The sequence below is a fragment of the Gekko japonicus genome, unplaced genomic scaffold (genome assembly GCF_001447785.1).
Source record: "Gekko japonicus isolate JY-2015 unplaced genomic scaffold, Gekko_japonicus_V1.1 scaffold1690, whole genome shotgun sequence".
NCBI lineage: Eukaryota > Metazoa > Chordata > Lepidosauria > Squamata > Gekkonidae > Gekko > Gekko japonicus.
Genome location: NW_015159763.1, coordinates 324,496 through 344,489, shown reverse-complemented (window position 1 = coordinate 344,489; position 19,994 = coordinate 324,496). Strand labels below are relative to the sequence as shown.

The following is a 19,994-nucleotide window of genomic DNA, read 5'->3' as shown; positions in this document are numbered from 1 at the left end:
AAAGTTTAGTTCTGGGTATAAGCGTATGCACGGCAACTTACACCCAGAATCAAACTTTATTGGTCTTAAAAGGTGCCACCGGACCCAAACTTTGCTCTGTTGCTTCAGACCAACACGGCTACCCGCCTGAATCTGAATTTCTCTTTGTTACACACTAACTCACCAACAAAGATGGTGAGGAGTCAGGAGACCACGTCCTATGAGGAGAAGCTGAAGGAACTGGATGTGTTTAGCCTGGAGAGGAGATGCCTGAGAGTTGATATGACAACCATCTTCAAGTATTTGAAGGGCTGTCATTCAGAGGATGGAGCAGAGTTGTTTTCTGTTGCCCCAGGAGGACTAACCAGAAGCAATGGACTGAAATTAAATCAGAAGAGTTTTCAGCTAAACATTCGGAAGAACGTCCTCACATTTATAGTAGTTTTTAAAGTGGAACAGGCTTCCTCGGGAGGTGGTGGGCTCGCTCCCCTTCTTTGGAGATTATTAAACAGTGGCTAGATGGCCGCCTGACAGCAATGCAGATTCTGTGGCTCAGTATGCATTTAGGCAGATCAGGAGGGCAAAGAAGGCGTGAGCCAGTGCTTGGCTCTCACGGCCCCTTCTTACATGCCCAGGGTAATGCCCAGGGGTCATTTCCTGCAGGAGCGCACAGGAGCGGAGCTCCGGCTGTAAAGAGCCCAGGGGGCGGGCACATGCAACAAGCCCCACCCCCTGCTCCCAGCAGCCCTCAGTCAGAGCAAGAAGCAGCCAGGTAAGCTGCAGAGCCCCCCCCCCCAGGCCCCCAGCCCAAAAAAGTCCAGTGGGACCTTTAAGACCAGGTTTTATTCAGATTACAAGCTCTCCCTCCGCTGTGAGGACAGATCTGCACGTCCCCCCCCCCCCCATAGCTAGCAATCCAAAACAGTCCAGTGGAGCCTGAGCGGTGGGTGTTGCCTTCTGACACACTTCCAGTGATGTCAGGGGGTGTGGCATATGCAAATAAGTTATGCAAATAAGTTATGCTAATAAGTTATGCTAACGAGCTCCTGCCCCTCTTTTTCTACGAAATGACCCAGGGTAATGCCAATCAGCAGGCCAGATAGATGCATATGTCATAGGAAAGAAAAACATAGATATTAAAAGGATAGTGAACACAGCGTTTAGTGAAGACCTTGGAATATAGCACGTGAAACATCATGCAGAGGTGGAAAACATTGCTAAGTTGCAGCCACCTTACCGGTGACTCTGTAGGGTTTTCAAGGCAAGAGACTAATAGAGGTGGTTTGCCATTGCCTGCCTTGGCGAAGTGACCCTGGGCGTCCTTGGAGGGGTCATATTTCTTTGAAGACTATGAGAGGAGCCCTGCCGGATCAGATCAATGGTCTGTCGCGCCCCCAGCATCTTCTTACCCGCTGTGCCCTGGAAGGTCCACAGCAGGGCTATAGAGGGCAAAGCCCAGTTGCTGCCCCCTAAGCAACTGGTACCTTGAAGGCTATTGGTTCTGAACGTGGAGACCCAATTTTGGCTTCATGACTACCAGCCACTGGTAGACTCTAGCCTCCATGAAATTTGTCTAACCTCTTTTTAAAGCCCAGCTGGTGGCTGTCACTACATCCTGTAGCCTTTGGTTCCACATTTTTAAAATTTATTATTAAGATTTATACCCCGCTCTCCCCGCAGAGCGGGCTCAGGGCGGCTTACAAGGGGCAAAGCCCGTATAAAACAGATAAAACAATAAAAACATTAATAACAATTAATAACAATTGTACTCAATTTAACAAGATGGTCTCTGGATACATGCCAGATGGTAAACAGACAGTTCTCCAAGGATGATGTTATCCTATAACTCAACCAGGTAAACCCAGTGGTATCGGTCACGCAGAAATTGTGGCAGATCTTCCCGGGCCATCCTTAACCCCGATGTTGTCCACCTCATTGGTGGCGGTGGTAGTGGGTGGCCCCTATGTGAAAGCCTGGCGGAAGAGCTCCATCTTACAGGCCCTGCGGAACTGCATAAGGTCCCGCAGGGCCCTGATCTCCTCCGGGAGCTCGTTCCACCAGGTAGGGGCCACCACTGAAAAGGATCTGGTCCTAGTCATGGCGAGCCTTGCCTCCCGGGGGCCTGGAACCACCAGGCGATGTTGTGCCCCGGACTGAAGTGCTCTTGGGGGTATATATGGGGAGAGGCGGTCCCTCAGGTAAGTCGGACCCCGGCCATGTAGGGCTTTAAAGGTAAGTACCAGCACTTTGAAGTGGATTCGGTATGCTATTGACAGCCAGTGCAGCGCTTTCAGTCCAGGCTGGATGTGCACCACAAGCGAACTGTGTTGTGTGCGAAGTGGTACTTTATGTTGTCAGGTGCCCCTAATTTCTGGTAGCGTGGGAGGAGGAGGGAAATTTCTCCCAGCACACAGAGTGTTGGCATTCATTGTCTGTACCTGAGGGAAGTGTCCTTGCACACAAAAGCGCATACCTTGAATAGAACGTTGTTAATCCTTAAAGGTGCCACTGGACTCAAAAGTTGTTCAGCAGTAAGTGAAGTTACCGCTAATAGGCCACTGCACCGATCCTTCCCATCACCGTGTTTGGGATAGTGGCCAGTGTTCCCTCTAAGCTGAGTCAGTGTGAGCGAGCTCACAGTTCTTTCACCTCCGGCTCACCCATTTTCGTCTCCGCTCAGGACGGCTCCAGAGCAAAGGAACTTACGCAGCAGCCAAATCGCTCGCTCACCACTTTAATGCCAGGAGTTCACAAGGTAGAATTTTTGCTCACAAGACCCCGAAGCTTAGAGGGGGTATTGATAGTGGCGATTGGATGGCTGCATTCTCTGTATGGCTCATGAGTGTCAGGTATGCAGGTCCCACACGGTAAAGCCCCAAGGCCTTTCCATCTGGAAACACTCTTGGTGTACTTAAACAGTTTCCAGAGTGTATGCTGTTGATCCATTCTACTAAGCATTTTATCCCATGCAACTACTGTTGAAATTAATTGTGCCCCTCCCCCCCCAGCTTTAGTTGAGATCTTTGCAGGGAACACAACAGAGGTGTTTTTAATGAAGTTGCACACTCCCGGATTCTAGAAAGTTGTAATAGGGACAGTTGTGGATATTTTAAACTCTTCGTAGGCTTTTTTAAAAGCCCAGGGTGTTCACCTTTTGTGGTTGTATAAAAAGAAGAAGAAGAGATTATATTTATATCCTGCCCTTCACTCGGAGTCTCAGAGCGGCTTACAATCTCCTTTCCCTTCCCCTCCCCAGAACAGACACCCGGTGAGATAGGCGGGGCTGAGAGAGCTCTTTCGAGGATGCTCCTGAGAGAGAACAGCTCTGAGAGAACTTGTGACTGACCCAAGGTCCCCCAGCTGGCTGCGTGTGGAGGAGTGGGGAATCAAACCAAGTTCTCCCAGATGAGAGTCCGCACTCCTGACCACCACACCAAACTGGTAGTGGTGTTGTTGACTAGAACATTTTTATGGCCCAGTGATAGCTCTGGATGTCTTCTTCTGGAATAAGTCTCATAGGATTCATAGGGTTGCCGGCTCCGGGTTGGGAAATAACTGGAGATTTTAGGGGTGGGGCTTGGGGAGGGGTGCGGTAGATAGGAACTCACAGGTTGGGGCAGATGATGCTCTGTATTCTGGGTGCTGGGGGGGGCAACAGTGGGAGGGCTTCTAGTGTCCTGGCCCCACTGCTGGACCTCCTGATGGCCCCTGGTATTTTTGGCCACTCTGTGTGACACAGAGTGTTGGTCTGGATGGGCCATTGGCCTGATCCAACATTGGCTTCTCTTATGTTCTTATGTTAGGTATAGATAGGAACTCTCAGTCTGGGGCAAGGGATGCTCTGTATTCTGGGTGCTTGGGGGTGGGGGCAACAGTGGGAGGGCTCCTGGTCTCCTGGCCCCACTGCTGGACCTCCTGGTGGCCCCTGGTATTTTTGGCCACTCTGTGTGACACAGAGTGTTGGTCTGGATGGGCCATTGGCCTGATCCAACATTGGCTTCTCTTATGTTCATATGGGTTTGGGGAGGAGAGGGACCTCAGCTTGGTATAATGCCATAGACTCCACCCTCCCAAGCAGCCATTTTCTCTGGGGGAAGTCATCTCTGCCATCTGGAGATCCCTTGTAGTTCCAGGAGATCTCCAGGTCTCAGGTGGGGACTGTCAACTCTTCCCTACCCAATTTCTGAAAGCTTTTGGAGGGCACCAGGTAATGTGTTGGCGGGCACTGTGGAGTCCGAGGGCACCGCGTTGGGGACCCCCGAGCTCGAGGGTTTAAGGATATTGAAAATTACCTTGCCTGTGTAACCGTTTGTTTAGGAGTTTCCTCAAGCTTAGTAAGACAAGGACAGCTTAGCTCCTTCTCTTTCAAGGTCTGACCTTTCCTCTCAGAGAGGCCTTTGAACGAGTTCACGCAGAAAGATCCCAGGTGCTTAAAGGAACAGCCTCGGAGGGCTTTTCCAGAGCTCTGTTGAAGCTGCGATGCGTAACCAGGGCTTGGATCATAAGCATAAAAACATTTCTACTTTTCATGTTGTCGGCTTTGCTTAACTGTTCTCCAAAATGTTCACCCTCCCCAACCATTTCTGACAGTTTTTTTAAAATGAAATAGTTATTAAAGGTAAAGGTAAAGGTCTCCCTTGCTCGAAAGCCAGTCGAGTCTGACTCTAGGGTTGCGGTGGTCATCTCCGTTTCCAAGCCGAAGAGCAAGCGCTGTCCAAAGACGTTTCCGTGGTCATGTGGCCGGCATGACTAAAAACCAAGGCGCACGGAACGCTGTTCCCTTCCCACCGAAGTGGTACCTATTTATCTACTTGCAATTTCTTGCTTTCGAACTGCTAGGTTGGCAGGAGAAATATTTATTAAGTTCACACAAAAAAGAGCAATCTAAAAGTAGAATTATTATAACATCATCGGCCGGTAGGTACTCCCAGAAAACCTAGGCTAAACCTAAATTTCCGTACAGTTTTCGTACACTCACATAACAACTCATATTGATACATGTTTACAATAACCTTACAATTTTAACCAGATTCTGTAATCATTTCTACATGGAAGAACTCCTCCTGACAAAATGTTTGATAGAAAAATGGAAAATTCATGACAGTTTGGCTCAGTTCTAGACCTTAACAGACTTAAAACGAGGTCTCGTGTGGTTGAGGGGAGGGCTCCTTTTTATGCTTAGCGGAGGTTCTCTGTGACAAAGTCTGAGCAGCTATCTCATCAAAATCAATAGCACTTTCCCCAGACGTTCGCTACTTTGCACCACATCTTGCAGGAAAAGGCACCCTAAAGCTTGTTAAATAAAATATTCAAGTGCATCTTCCTTGCAGTGAAACTCGCAGAGGTCATTCATGTGATTAAAGCTATAAATACGCCCAGGACATTTGCAGTCTTCAGACCCCAAAAGAAAACAAAAGAGGTTGTATTCAGCCGAGGAAATAATATAAATTCTGCCACTGGGGGGCAGAATGTTCCCATGTACTAAGATTCAGAAACCTCGAAGCATCCATCTTGGAGAGTAGGGGCGATTTCTCACTAGGCACTTGCGCCTGGTTTCCTCTGGAGTTTCCTGCTCCGAAGCATTTTTTTCAATTTCACAGCAAGCCTGTCTGCCCCGCTCGTGCCGCGGATTCCCCACTCCTCCACTTGCACCTGCTGATGTGACCTTGGGTCAGTCACAAGCTCTGGCACAGCTGTTCCTGAAAGAGCAGTTTGTGTCAGAGTTCTCTCAGCCCCACCCACCTCACAGGGTGTCTGTTGTGGGGAGGGGAAGGGAAAGGAGTTTGTAAGCCGCTCTGAGACTCCAAGTGAAGGGCGGGGTATAAATCCAATCTCTTCTTCTTCTTTTTCCACTGGACTCTTTTGGATTGCTAGTGATGGGGGGGGGGAACGTGCAGATCTGTCCTCGCAGAGGAGGGAGAGCTTGTACCTGAATAAAACTTGGTCTTCAAGTTCCACTGGACAGTTTTGGGCCGGGGGGGGCGGGGCGGGGGGGGCCTCTGCAACTTGCCTGGCTGCTTCTTGCTCCTCGCGGCCCAATTGAGGGCTGCTGGGAGCAGGGGGCGGGGCTTGTTGCATGTGCCCGTCCCCTGGGCTCCTTACTGCTGGAGTTCCGCTCCTGTGCGCTCCCACAGGAAATGACCCTTGCATAATATTAACTTTTTTTTCATGTTGCTTTTCAGACTTAGTAAGGGCTGAATTTGTGGCACAACAGGATTGGGAGGAGGGCCTGAAATTTTCAGTGACCCCTCACCGCACAAATAAGAACTGACTGTGTGATCCCAGCTGAACAGGAATCAGAACTGTTCCTTAGTGGATCAGAAACAGCGTTGTAACCGGAACTTGCATTCAGATCTATGTTGAATGCTGACCATATGCGCTGTGTTATTTTCAATGGGTTGAATGCCTGAATGCCAGTTTGGTGTGGTGGTTAAGTGCGTGGACTCTAATCTGGGAGAGCCGGGTTTGATTCCCCACTCCTCCACTCGCACCTGGCTGGATGACCTTGGGCAAGCCGTAGTTCTGATAAGAGCTGTTCTTGAAAAAGAGCCGTTTCTGTCAAGTCCTCTTCTTCTTCTTCACACCTACAAATTTTTATTCCATTGAAAGTGATGCGGTGTGGGGATGGGGGGGACTTACCGGGAGCGGGAGGGAGGCTGAGCCAATGTTGCAGCGATGTGTCTGCATTGCTTCCTATGTGACCCGGAAATGATGTCATCATGCAACAATGTCAGGGTGGCACTCTGCTATTTGGGCAAAAGCTCTATGGTAAATTTGGCTTTTACCATAGAGTTTTTGCCCAAATACTAGAGCATCACCCTGATGTTGTCGACATGATGATGTCACTTCTGGACCATGCTGGAAGTGATGTAGACACACTGCTGCAACGTCAACTGGACCTCACTGTTTTCCCAAGTAAGCCCCACCACCACCACCGGCCAGCTGATCGGCAGAGCCACGGGTGGGCGGGGGGTCTGGCAACCCTGGTGTGGACAGACAGCCTGTAGGTGCTGGGGCCTGGTCTACACTTGAAGCAGAATGAGGTTGCAGAATTCCAAGATGGTTAAACGGGCTGCACCATTTCATACTCTGGGGGGAGGGGGATTACATAATTAAAACTTGAGAGCCCAGGTGGTACAGCAGTAAGAATATTGGACTAGGGGGTGATTAAACAGGCTGTACTATTTCATACTCTGGGGGAAGGAGGATTAGTGGGATTTTATTGACATTATAGTTTTATTATTGTTATTGTACTGTCACGTTTTTAGCATGGTTCTTGGGGCGGAATGCAATTAGAATATAAATAAATAAAATTGCATAATTAAAACTTGAGAGCCAGGGAGGTTCAGCGGTGAGGACACTGGGAGAGGACTCGGGCCTAACGACACATTACAAAGTCCTTGTGTCCCCTGGATGTCCGCCCTGTCAAGCAGGTGTGCTCTGGGATTTCCAGGCAACCAAGGGCCCCGTCTGGATTATATCCTCACTACCTAGGGAGAGGTCTTCTCTACCCGTGTTTGCCCCGTTGGGGAAATTCAGGGCTATTTTTGGGCAGGAACGGAGTTCCGGCTGGCTCCCGAGGTGGCCACGCCCAGCAGGAACTCATTAGGATTGGCTACATTCGGGGTGTGTGGCCTAACATGCAAAGGAGTTCCTGCTACAAAAAAGCCCTGGGTTTGGACAATGAACAAGGCAAACAGAATAAGAAGCAAAAGGTGGGTGTGGCTGGATGACCACACTTCTGGTAACATGGGGGTGCGGCCTAATGTGCTAATGAGCTGTGCTGTCAGGGGTGTGGCACAATATGCTAATGAGTTGCTGCTGTTGGGTGTGGCCTATTATGCTAATGAGTTCCTGCTGGGCTTTTTCTACAAAAAGAGCCCTGGGGAAATTTAAGTGCACTAATAGCAATATACCAGGCATGACACCATTCAGGTCTCCTCCTCCCCACCGCCATTCTGGTTCAGTTTTGAACATTAGAGGGCCAGAGAGAACTGATAATTCTGTTTGCCTGTAAATCAAGACGGGTGGCCGTGTTCGTCTGTCTGTAGCAGTAGGAAAAAGCCAGAGTCCAGGAGCACCTGAAAGACCAACAAAATTTGTGGCAGGGAAGACGCTTTCGTGAGTCACGGCTCACTTTTTCAGACACAGCGAGTTATTCTAGTGGTATCTGAAGAAGTGAGCAGTGCTCCCTCTAAGCTGTGGAGTCTTGTGAGCAAAAAATCTACTTTGTGAGCTCCTGGCATTAAAGCTGTGAGCGAGCGATTCGACTGCTGCATAAATCTGTTTGCTCTGGAGCCCTCCTTCCTGAGCTGAGGCAAAAATGTGTGAGCCGGAGGCTAAAAAAACTGTGAGCTGGCTCACACGAACTCAGCTTAGAGGGAACACTGGCAGTGACTCATTTGGCCACACATTTTGTTAGTCTCTAAGGTGCTACTGTTGACCAGTGACAAGAAGAAAGGAAAATATTCCAGCTAAATCATAGATTTTTATCCCTGCTCTCATAACGGTTGAATCACTGGTTCATGCATTATTTCATTGAAGATTTTATATAGTCATGCATGCCTAGATTTACTGGAACTTGTTTTTAGCTGATTAGAAAAACTGTTTTCTGAGAAGAGAGACTCTTAAAAATTTTATTGGCTGCAACCAACCGAAGAATCATGGTACAAGTAGCAGCGTTTCTGCCCTCAGCTATGAAAACGCTGGCTGAGGTAACGTCTTGTGTATAGTTTACTCTGATAACCTTCTGATCCTTCTCACTGAGCCAGTCTGGTGTAGTGGTTAGGAGCGTGGACTCTAATCTGGGGGAACCGGGTTTGATTCCTCACTCCTCCGCATGCAGCTGCTGGTGTGACCTTGGGTCACTCACAAGTTCTCTCAGAGCTGTTCTCTCAAGGGCAGTTCCCTCTGAGCTCTCTCAGCCCCTACCTACCTTACAGGGTATCTGTTGAGGGGAGGGGAAGGGAAGGGAAAGGAGTTTGTAAGCCGCTCTGAGATTCCTTCGGGTAGTGAAGGGCGGGGTATAAATCCAATCTCTTCTCTCTTCTTCTCTCAGAGCTGTTCTCTCAGGAGCAGTCTTCAAAAGAGCTCTCTCAGCCCCACCTACCTCACAGGGTGTCTGTTGTGGGGAGGGGAAGGGAAAGGAGTTTGTAAGCCGCTCTGAGACACCTTCGGGTAGTGAAGGGTGGAGTATAAACCCAATCTCTTCTTCTTCTCCTCTTCTACTGTCTGATGTACTCGGTTGCATCATGTAAGTAGAGAGATAATTTTAGGTAATTACTTAATTGAACGTTGTTTGTTCTGCTTCAGTGGGGCTTGTGGGCTGTAATAAAGATTGACGGACATATTCTGTTCGCGTTCGCAGAGACCAGACTCTCAGCTATAACCTTGGCAGGAGGCTTCCAGCTGACCACGTCAGTGGCTATCTCCAGTTCAAAGTAGAGATCACCTCTTCCGTTCACGAAGGTGAGACTTGGCAGCGAATGCGCACGTTCCTACTGTTGCAGAGAAGACGCAGGACGTTGGCCCGGTCAGCTCTTTGGAGCCTCATCCCCTGTATCTCTCCTTATATATAATTGAATAGTGGGTGCCAAAGTTCTAATTCTAAAATGCACTCCCTTAGTGTATGGCTGATGGCACTGCTCCTCAGCATATATCGCCACCAATCAGAAGGCAAAGCCCGGGTCCCGCCCACACCACAACTGCTGCGACAACCTGGTCTTTTGCATATGGAAGCTGATTGGACTTCACTCCATTCCACACCTCAAACTCCCCCCCCCCGCAAGGCAGTTGGAATGTCAGTTGCATATGGAATCTGCTGTATTCTGGTGGTGTGCAGGTCCCAGGTTCATGTTTTAAAAGCAGACTGACACTGTTTGCCCAAAGCCAGAGCACTCTCCCAGAGCCTCTTTCTAGATCCCGTTGTATTTATTTCCACAACGGGCCTTATTTCTAGTATTTATCTATTTCGCTTTGCAGTCCCACCCGATATAACAGGATCGGTGAACACAACACCAGTAGGACATAAGAGATGCGCCAGTTTCTCCGTGTCCTTTTTGTGGTGGTGGTACTCATAAGCAAGGAGTACCGCCACGTTTAGGAGCTGCGGTGGCTCAAGTGGTTAAGACGCTGAACTGCAGGCTGTGGAAGGTCAGTAGTTCAGCAGTTCGAGACCCGGGTGCCGCATGATGGAGTGAGCTCCCGTCTCTCGTTCCAGCTCCTGCCAACCTAGCAGTTCGAAAGCAAGAAATTGCAAGTAGATAAATAGGTACCACTTCGGTGGGAAGGGAACAGCGCTCCGTGCGCCTTGGTGTTTAGTCATGCCGGCCACATGACCACGGAAACGTCTTCGGACAGCGCTGGCTCTTCGGCTTGGAAACGGAGATGAGCACCGCAACCCTAGAGTCGGACTCGACTGGCTTTCAAGCAAGGGAACCTTTACCTTTACCTTTACAAGTGTACCTGCACACGAAAGCTTATAGCCAGAATTTTGTTGGCCTTAAAAGGTGCCACTGGACTCGAACTTTGTTCGGCTGCTCCAGACTGACAGTAGTTCAGCAGTTCCAGACCCAAGTGTCCTGCATGAGCTCCCGTCTCTAGTTCCAGCTCCTGCCAACCAAGCAGTTCGAGAGCAAGAAATTGCAAGTAGATAAATAGGTACCACTTCGGTGGGAAGGGAACAGCGTTCCGTGCACCTTGGTGTTTAGTCATGCCGGCCACATGACCATGGAAACATCTTCGGACAGCGCTGGCTCTTCGGCTTTAAAATGGAGATGAGCACCGCAACCCTAGAGTCGGATTCGACTGGTATTCGAGCAAGGGAGACCTTTACCTTTACCGCCACGTTTGGGCGGGGTGGGGGAGCCTCTCCCAGGTCCTAGGGGGGAATCGGTGAAAATCATAAGTGCAACCTTATATATCAGTGCTGGTGCTTACTCTTTTTTAACACACAAAAAAAGCACTGATTGTTTCCATGGAAGATGGAAACACAGAAGACAGCAGAGGAGCCAGTTAAAAGCTCAAATTGCTTTAGCTTGCAAAATCCTACATTATTTATTAAATTCATCTAAAAAAAACCCCCACCAAAACACCGCACAAGTCTCAGCCTTAAAAGGGTGCCTCGTTCTCTCCCTTTCCAGGATTATCTGGGAAACGGTCCTAGCTTTAGGGTTGCCAGCCTCCAGGTGGAGACTGGAGATCTCCTAGGATTGCCACTGACCTCCAGGTAACAGAGATCAGTTCACCTGGAGGAAAATGGCCGCTTTGGAAGGTGGGAGTCCCTCCCCCAAACCCTCCCCTCCTCAGGCGCCACCCCCCAAATCTCCGGGTATTTCCTGACTCAGAATTGGCAACCCTACCAAGTTTGTCCTCCCTTTCTTTGCCGCTGAACAGCATACTGTGTAGCACAGCCTTTGGGGGAGGGGCCATGGCTCAGTGGCAGAGTATCTGCTTGGCATGCAGAAGGCCCCGAGTTCGATCTCCGGCACCTGCAGTTTAAAAGGACCAGGCGGTAGGTGGTGTGAAAGACCTCTGCATGACACAGAGTGTTGGACAGGATGGGCCATTGGCCTGATCCAACATGGCTTCCCTTATGTCCTTATGTCTGGGGCAGTGATGTTCTCTGTATTCTTTGTACTTGGGGGCCCCAAAATGGGAGGGCTTCTGGAGTTCTGGCCCCGCTGGTGGACCTCCTGAGGGGCCCTGGGTTTTGGCCACTGTGTGACACAGAGTGTTGGACTGGATGGGCCTTTGGCCTGATCCAACATGGCTTCTCTTATGTCCTTATGTCTGGGGCAGTGATGTTCTCTGTATTCTTTGTACTTGGGGGGCCCAAAATGGGAGGGCTTCTGGAGTTCTGGCCCCGCTGGTGGACCTCCTGAGGGGCCCTGGGTTTTGGCCACTGGGTGACACAGAGTGTTGGACTGGATGGGCCGTTGGCCTGATCCAACATGGCTTCCCTTATGTTCTTATGTCTGGGGCAGTGATGCTCTGTCTCCTTTGTGCTTGGGGGCCCCAAAATGGGAGGGCTTCTGGAGTTCTGGCCCCGCTGGTGGACCTCCTGAGGGACCCTGGGTTTTGGCCGCTGGGTGACACAGAGTGTTGAACCGGATGGGCCGTTGGCCTGATCCAACATGGTTTCCGTTATGTTCTTAAGAGCTGTGGCTCAGAGGTAGACCATCTGCTGGGTACGCAGAAGGTCCCTGGTTCAATCCCCGGCATCTCGAGATAAAAGGATCTGGTGGCAGGTGATGTGAGGGAGCTCTTCCTGATACCCCAGAGAGCCCCAGCCCACCAGAGTAGACAGTCGTGACCTTGACGGACTGAAGGTCTGGTTCAGTATAAGGGAACTTTGTGTGTTTGTGTGTTTCTTTTCCTAACCCACTAACGGCTTTTTGTAGTGTGTCTCCTGTGCTGTTTACTCTCTTGGTGGCAGGAGGATTAAATTTGTTTTGGAGGATGATCTGATTTATTTTAAATTAAATTTCGTGTTAATTTTGGAAAAATGTGATCCCCCCCACCCCCACCCCCTGTGATTTGATGCATTTTAACTAATCTAATTACGGTGAGCCGCTTTGGTGATTCTTTAGGGCGGAGCAGAGCGATCAGCAAACCAGGCCCGAGCCCGGAGCGATGCAGAGCGAAACCTTCTCTTTTACAACATTGCTTCTCCTTTCTTTTTTGAGATTACAGCTAGTCAATCTGGATTCTGTTTCATTCCATTGATATCACCCCCCCACCCCCAGTTCATGGACCCCGCATCTCAGTATTCTTTCTTCAGTCCCCCCCCATGCATTTTAACTTTCTTCCATTAATATGTAGACATGCATATAATTTTTGTCTTGAGCAGGGCTATTATTGGGCAGGAACGCACAGGAACGGAGTTCCGGCTGGCTCCTGAGTTGGCCACGCCCAGCAGGAACTCATTAGCATAATAGGCCACACCCAACAGCAGAAACGCATTAGGATTGGCTACATTAGGGGTGTGTGGCCTAACATGCAAAGGAGTTCCTGCTACAAAAAAAGCCCTGGGTTTTGACAACAAACAAGGTAAACAGAATAAGAAGCAAATGGTGGGTGTGGCTGGATGACCACACTTCTGGTAACACAGGGGTGTGACCTCATATGCTAATGAGCTGTGCTGTCAGGGGTGTGGCCTAATATGCTAATACGCTTCTGCTGTTGGGTGTGGCCAAGTATGCTAATGAGTTCCTGCTGGGGGTTTTCTACAAAAAAAACCCTGGTCTTGAGGATGGCTTCAAACATGTGTAGCTAAGACGCTGATACTAAAGATTGCAAGACTTGAGTGGACAAAAAGCCGTGCAGTCTTTGGGGGGGCGGCCTGTGGAGAGGAGGCTGGGAAAGGACAGGCCACTTGACCCTTTATTTATTTATAAACTAGAAATAATGCCCGTTGCAGAAATAAATACAACGGGATCTAGAAAGAGGCTCTGGGAGAGTGCTCTGGCTTTGGGCAAACAGTGTCAGTTTCCTGTGGCGACCTCAGCAGGGTTTAATGACAGAGTCCACTGTTTTCTCCAGAGGGTCTGATCTCTGCTACCTGAAGAGCATTTGAATGTTTGAGTTATCTGTAGCCCTCACCTGGAGAGTGGTAACCATTGTTACCCATTCTCCTCTCCCCTATGAGGTATGTTATGCAACTGAAAATTCCAACTGCCTTGCGGGGGGGGGGAGTTTGAGGTGTGGAATGGAGTGAAGTCCAATCAGCTTCCATATGCAAAAGACCAGGTTGTCGCAGCAGTTGTGGTGTGGGCGGGACCCGGGCTTTGCCTTCTGATTGGTGGCGATATATGCTGAGGAGCAGTGCCATCAGCCATACACTAAGGGAGTGCATTTTAGAATTAGAACTTTGGCACCCACTATTCAATTATATATAAGGAGAGATGACCTGGAGGAAGACAAATTTGCAGGTAACACGAAACTGGGTGGGATGGCTAATTCTGAAGAAGACAGAGTCAGGATTCAAAATGATCTAGATAGGCTGGAGCCGTGGGATGAGACAACTAAAACCAATTTCAATAGAGAGAAGTGCAAAGTCCTACACTTAGGTACAAAAAAATCAAAGGCCCAGATATAGAATGGGAGGGACTTGGCTTGACAGCAGCACATGTGAAAGGGATCTGGGTGTTCTGGTTGATCACAAGCTAAACAGGAGCCTGCAGTGCGATGTGGCTGTGAAGAAAGTGAATGCAATCTTAGGATGCATCAACAGAAGCATTGTGTCCAGATCACGGGAGGTGGTAGTTCCGCTCTGTTCTGTTATGGTCAGGCCTCACCTGGAGTCCCGTGTCCGGTTTCGGGCACCACATTTTAGGAAGGATGTTGACAAGCTCGAGCGTGTCCAGAAGAGGGCAACCAGGATGGTGAGAGGGTTGGAATCCAAGTCTTATGAGGAAAGGCTGAAAGAGTTGGGTATGTTTAGCCTGGGAAAGAGAAGGCTTAGAGGGGACATGATTGCAGTCTTCAAGTATTTGAAGGGCTGTCATGTAGAAGATGGAGCAGATCTATTCTCTCTTGCTCCGGGTTGCAAGACCAGATCCAATGGGTGGAATGTTGTAGGGCTCTCTTTTGGCTCTGCTCCTGCAGAGTGCAGGGGGTTGGACTAGATGACCTGCAAGGTCCCTTCCAACTCTAACATTCTATGATTCTATGACCCTTTCTCTTAGCAGTAGTGAAACTCCGTTGGTGAAGGATCAGTGCCAGCCCCCGGTGCATCCTTCGGGCTCACACAGCTTTTGTTAGCGTGAGTCCAACCACTTCCATCACCAGTATGTTAGAGGCCTCAGTGGGGCTACAGAGCAACAGGGAGTGCATGAAAGAACTGCATTCTTATCTGCGCGGTCCACAGAATCCACACTGATGTACCTTCTTTTATGATCTGTCTTTTATTTCACTGTTTACGTACTGAACGGTCTATCGGGGGGGGGCCTCCGTCTGTGGCTTCCTCGTTTCCTCAGAAATCACAGTTCTGTCAAGATAGTAAAAAAACCCCCAGCAGCGCCTTTAAGACTAACGAACTTTATTGTAGCGTAAGCTTTCAAGAAACACAGCTCTCTTCATCAGATGCTAACTCCTCTAGTTCTGTCTAGAAATGTGGGCAGGCTTTCCGACATCCCAAACTTATTTTAAGGGCATTGTTCATTATTGTGTTTTGTAAGCGCTCAAACCAGTGTTGCTATATACCTGGGGTCCTTTCCGCACTTGGATCTCATCCCTGGTTTTATCAGAGTTCAGCTCGGGACACAATACTCCTTGCATTTATCCCTGGTTATAACAGCATCCGTTTATCCCGGGACAAGTGTGGGGTGAAACTGGGGTGACCTCAACGTTATGTGGAAACAAAAAAAACCCCCTGGTATAATTATATGGGTGAACTCGAGTGTAGTGTAGAATGTAAAAATACCCCGAGATAATTACAGGGGTGAATTCATGTGTCGTGTAGAAATGAACGTTCGGGGACGGGGCTGAACCAAGATTTAAGGTCTAGTGTGGAAAGGACCTGGGTATTTAAGGGCTGATTTCACATAGAAGAGCATGGCTTGGATTCTGCCTGTATTTTCTGTGGCCTCAGGCCAATTCCCCCTTCCTGCAAGAGACCTTTGATTTCCTGCGAGCTCCTCCTGGGGGTGGTCCCCCATTATCCAGGAGCAGCGATTGGGGGGGGGGGGTTATTTTGTGCTGTGGTGGAGAGAGGGGATCAGTGAAAATTGCTCCTCCTCTTGGCGCCTCTGAAAATTCTACACAGGATCCAAGCCTGTGTGTTTTGGGGGAACGTGGGTTATTTCTTTTCTCTTAGAAAGTACGGGATGGAAAAATGGATTCGAATGAACCAACACATCTTTGAAACTAGTCGTGTTCCTTTAGATCACAGCTGATGTTATGTTGCATCTAACAGAAAGTGGGTGGGAGACCCTTTGTGGCTCCTTGGTTGTTTGTGTTTCAATTGCAACTTATATAGAGTTTACTTTTATTGAAACTTATTCCCATTCATATGCATTTTGTAGAAAAGAAGAAACAGAATCCCAACCCTAAATGATACTATTCCCTATTACAAAACCCAGGCTTGCTTGCACATGACATCTGCGGAAGCATCTTCCCTCCTGCAAGACCACGAGGAGAGAGAGAACAAAAGCACTGAAAGAGGAGGAGTCAGAAGAGGCTCCTTGTTTTTGAATTGCTGTTTGCTTTAAAATGATAAATGAGCTGAATAAACAGACACAGTCTGACGAAGTTTCACTCAAAACCGAATTTGTCATAGTTTCGGCGGGTAGCCAGGCTGGTCTGCGGTAGGGCAACTAGATTTGAGTCCAGATTTGAGCACCTTAGAGATCAACAGGTTTTTCAGGCTTATAAGCTTTCAAGAGGCAAAGCTTATATTACAAAGTATTCATTCATTCATTCATTCATTCATTCATTCATTCATTCATTCATCCATCATTCACTCGACTTGTAGACTGTCCTCTCCCCCACTCAGGGCGGTTAACAACATTTCAATATACATAATTACAAGTCAGTTAAGAGCCAGTTGGGTGTCGTGGTTAAGAACGTGGACTCTAATCTGGGAGAACCAGGTGTGATTCCCCACGCTTCCGCATGCAGCTGCTGGGTGACCTTGGGCAAGCCGCAGTTCTCTCAGAGCTGTTCTCTCAAGAGCAGTCTTCTCAGAGCTCTCCCAGCCCCACCTACCTCACAGGGTGTCTGTTGTGGGGTGAGGAAGGGAAGGAGTTTGTAAGCCGCTCTGAGTCTCCGAGTGAAGGGCCATGGGGTATAAATCCAATCCCTTTTCTTCTCTTCTTCTTCTCAAAAGTTAAGGACAATTAAAACAATGCATAGTTTAGATTCAGATTCCAGTTTCCGATGGTGCTTAAACTATTTACATCCTTCTCCATAGGCGGAAAGGGGAGAAAAGATGGAGGCCGGGTTCGATGGAGGCCATTGCTCTCCTCAACTGTAGGCCTAGTGGAACATCTCTGTCTTACGGGCCCTGCAGAACTGTATGAACACTAGGTCCCGCAGGGCGATGTATCCTGAATACTTTGGAAGTATCTGACGAAGGGAGCTTTGAACCTCAAAAGCTTAGAGCCTGAAAACCTTCTTGGTTCTCTGAGATGTTCCTGGCCTTGAATCTAGAGTTTGCCATCTGTTTTAATGCCTTCTTGATGTGTTGTATGTGAGCACACGAACGCTGTCCGTTTTCCTGTGTATTTGTACACCTGTTACTGGTACACGGAATAGAGTTGATCGGGGCTCTTTTTGTAGAAAAAGTCCAGCAGGAACTCATTAGCATAATAGGCCACGCCCAACAGCAGAAATCCATTAGCATATTAGGCCACACCCATGACAGCACAGCTCATTGGCACATTAGGCCACACCCCCATGTTACCAGAAGTGTGGTCATCCAGCCACACCCACCTTTTGCTTCTTATTCTGTTTACTTTGTTGTTATAACCCAGGGCTTTTTTTGTAGCAGGAACCCCTTTGCATGTTAGGCCACACACCCCTGATGTAGCCAATCCTAATGAGTTTCTGCTGTTGGGTGTGGCCTATTATGCTAATGAGTTCCTGCTGGACGTGGCCAACTCAGGAGCCAGCCGGAACTCCGTTCCTGTGCGTTCCTGCCCCAAAATAGCCCTGGTGTTGATAATTGTATGCGTGCCACATGGTGTTTCCAATTTGCAGTTTATAAAGTGTGTGTGTGTGTTAAGTGCTGTCAAGTCGCTGCCGACCCATGGCGACCCTTTGATTTGTTGACCCACAAACCCACCAATTGGTGAACAGCCTTGCTCGGGACTTGCAAACTGAAGACTGAGTCAGTCCATCTCATGTTGGTTCTTCCTCTTTTGCTGCTGCCTCCAGCTTTCCCCAGCACGATTGTCTCTCCCAGTGAGACTTGTCTTCTCACAATGTGACCATAGGACAATAGCCTCAATTTTAGTCATTTAAGTTTCTAGGGAGAGCGCAAGTCTGATGTGATCTAGAACCCGCTTTACAATTCACAGTACGCCTTTGTTTATCATAAAGGTTCCCCTTGCTCGAAAGCCAGTCGGGTCCGACTCTAGGGTTGCGGTGCTCATCTCTGTTTCCAAGCCGAAGAGCCAGCGCTGTCCGAAGACATTTCCGTGGTCATGTGGCCGGCATGACTAAACACCAAGGCGCACGGAACGCTGTTCCCTTCCCACCGAAGTGGTCCCTATTTATCTACTTGCAATGTCTTGCTTTTGAACTGCTAGGTTGGCAGGAGCTGGAACGAGAGACGGGAGCTCACTCCGTCATGCGGCACTCTGGTCTCAGAATGCTGAACTACAGACTTGCAATTTCTTGCTTTTGAACTGCTAGGCTGGCAGGAGCTGGAACTAGAGACGGGAGCTCACTCCGTCATGCGGCACACTCGGGTCTCGAACTGCTGAACTGCCGACCTTCCACAGCCTGCAGTTCAGCGTCTTAACCACTTGAGCCACCGCAGCTCCTTTTGTTTATCATATATCTTTTCAAATACTCCAGTGCTTTGGTTTTGCATTCCATTCCATCCATACCAAGCGATTCATTCCCCCCACCGCCTGCAAACAGGTATTGTTACATGTAGTGATATATTTTCCTGGTGTTTTTCCTTGTTACAGATGCTTCGCCGGAAACAGTGGGAACTTTGCTAGGAGTCAACCCTGTCAACGGAGACTTGGGGAGCCCTTCGGACGAGGAGGACGCCCCCGCTGGGCATCACGAGGTGCCTCCGGTTTGCCTGAACGGCCCCCTGTTCGAGGAGTCCGCCGGAGAGGGAACCCCACGGCATTCCCTGCGGACTAGCACCACTCTGGAAACGGATCAGGAGGATTTGACCTCTACGGCTTCGCAGTCGTCACCGCCCAGAGGCCGCCAGGACTCGCTGAACGACTACCTGGATTCTATTGAGCAAAGTAGTCATTGTAGGGCCGGGACTTCCGCTTGCAATGAGCGTGCCGTTGGGGCATCCCCAAAATTAAGGAGTAGCTTCCCTACCGATACTAGACTCAATGCCATGCTTCACATAGACTCTGATGAAGAGGAGCATGAATTCCACCAGGGTTTGGGATTCCAGTCCTCCCTGGACGATGACGGCGGATTAGTTATGCTGGACGGTGCTAACAGAAATGCCGAAGGAGATTGTCTAAATTGTTCACCAAGCCAGGTAGCACAAAGCCAAGGCCCTGAGGAAGATGGAGGAGCACCGGAAGCAGAAACCTCCTCGCCTCCTTCCAATAGCCAGCAAGAGCCCCTTCCAGTGCCTCCGGAGCCAGAGGTGGCCATAGAAGAAACTGAATCTCTTCAACGTCCTCCAGATGATGAGCCAGCAGATCTGGTTGGAGCTGAAGCTTGTGCACCTCAGGAGGCGGAACAGTCTGCCGCCGGCTCAGACGCGGGGGCTTCTGAGTCTCCTCCCGGAAGCAGAAGAAGCATCAGGGAAGCCGAGTCTATCGACCAGGGGTCGGAGCCGTCCCAGGTCTCGTCAGAAACCGAGCCGAGCGATCCTGCTCGCACGGAAAGCGTGAGCGAATCGAGCACTCGGCCGGAAGGAGAGAGCGACGCGGAAGGGGCGGACGGCTCGTGCAACGAAGCCGCCACTCCCCGACTCTCCTCGGTGGACACTCAGTGCTCTTCCTTTGAAAGCGCCCGGTTTTCGGAGACCCCGGCCTTCTCTTCCCAGGAGGAGGAAGAAGGGGCTTGTGCAGTGGACACCGCCAGCAGCGCACCTGCTTTGGAAACACAGGACATCATATGCACCCAGGCCTCCCTGCCCTCGGTACATATCCCAAGCGCTGAAGAGGAAAGGCAGTCGGCTGAAATGGGGGGACTCCAAGATATTCACGAGGCTGAAGAAATCTGGCAGAGGAGGAGGAGCCTGCAGGCTGCGGCCGCACGTAGCCAATCACAGGAGGAGGAGGCCGGAGGGGCGCAGGCAGCTTGCGAGGGGGCCGCTTCAGAGGCTGATGGAGCTAGCGGAGGTAACGGCTGTACGGGGG

At 49.6% G+C, this 19,994-nt stretch overlaps 1 protein-coding gene across 1 annotated transcript in view; it reads left to right on the top strand.

The window, feature by feature from the left end:
* HECW2 (HECT, C2 and WW domain containing E3 ubiquitin protein ligase 2) overlaps nt 1-19,994 on the top strand; it is a 207,840-nt gene that overhangs the window by 68,090 nt on the left and 119,756 nt on the right. The window contains 2 exon segments of the mRNA XM_015406124.1: nt 9,347-9,447; nt 18,618-19,976. Of these exon segments, the coding sequence (XP_015261610.1) occupies nt 9,347-9,447; nt 18,618-19,976 (1,460 nt within the window).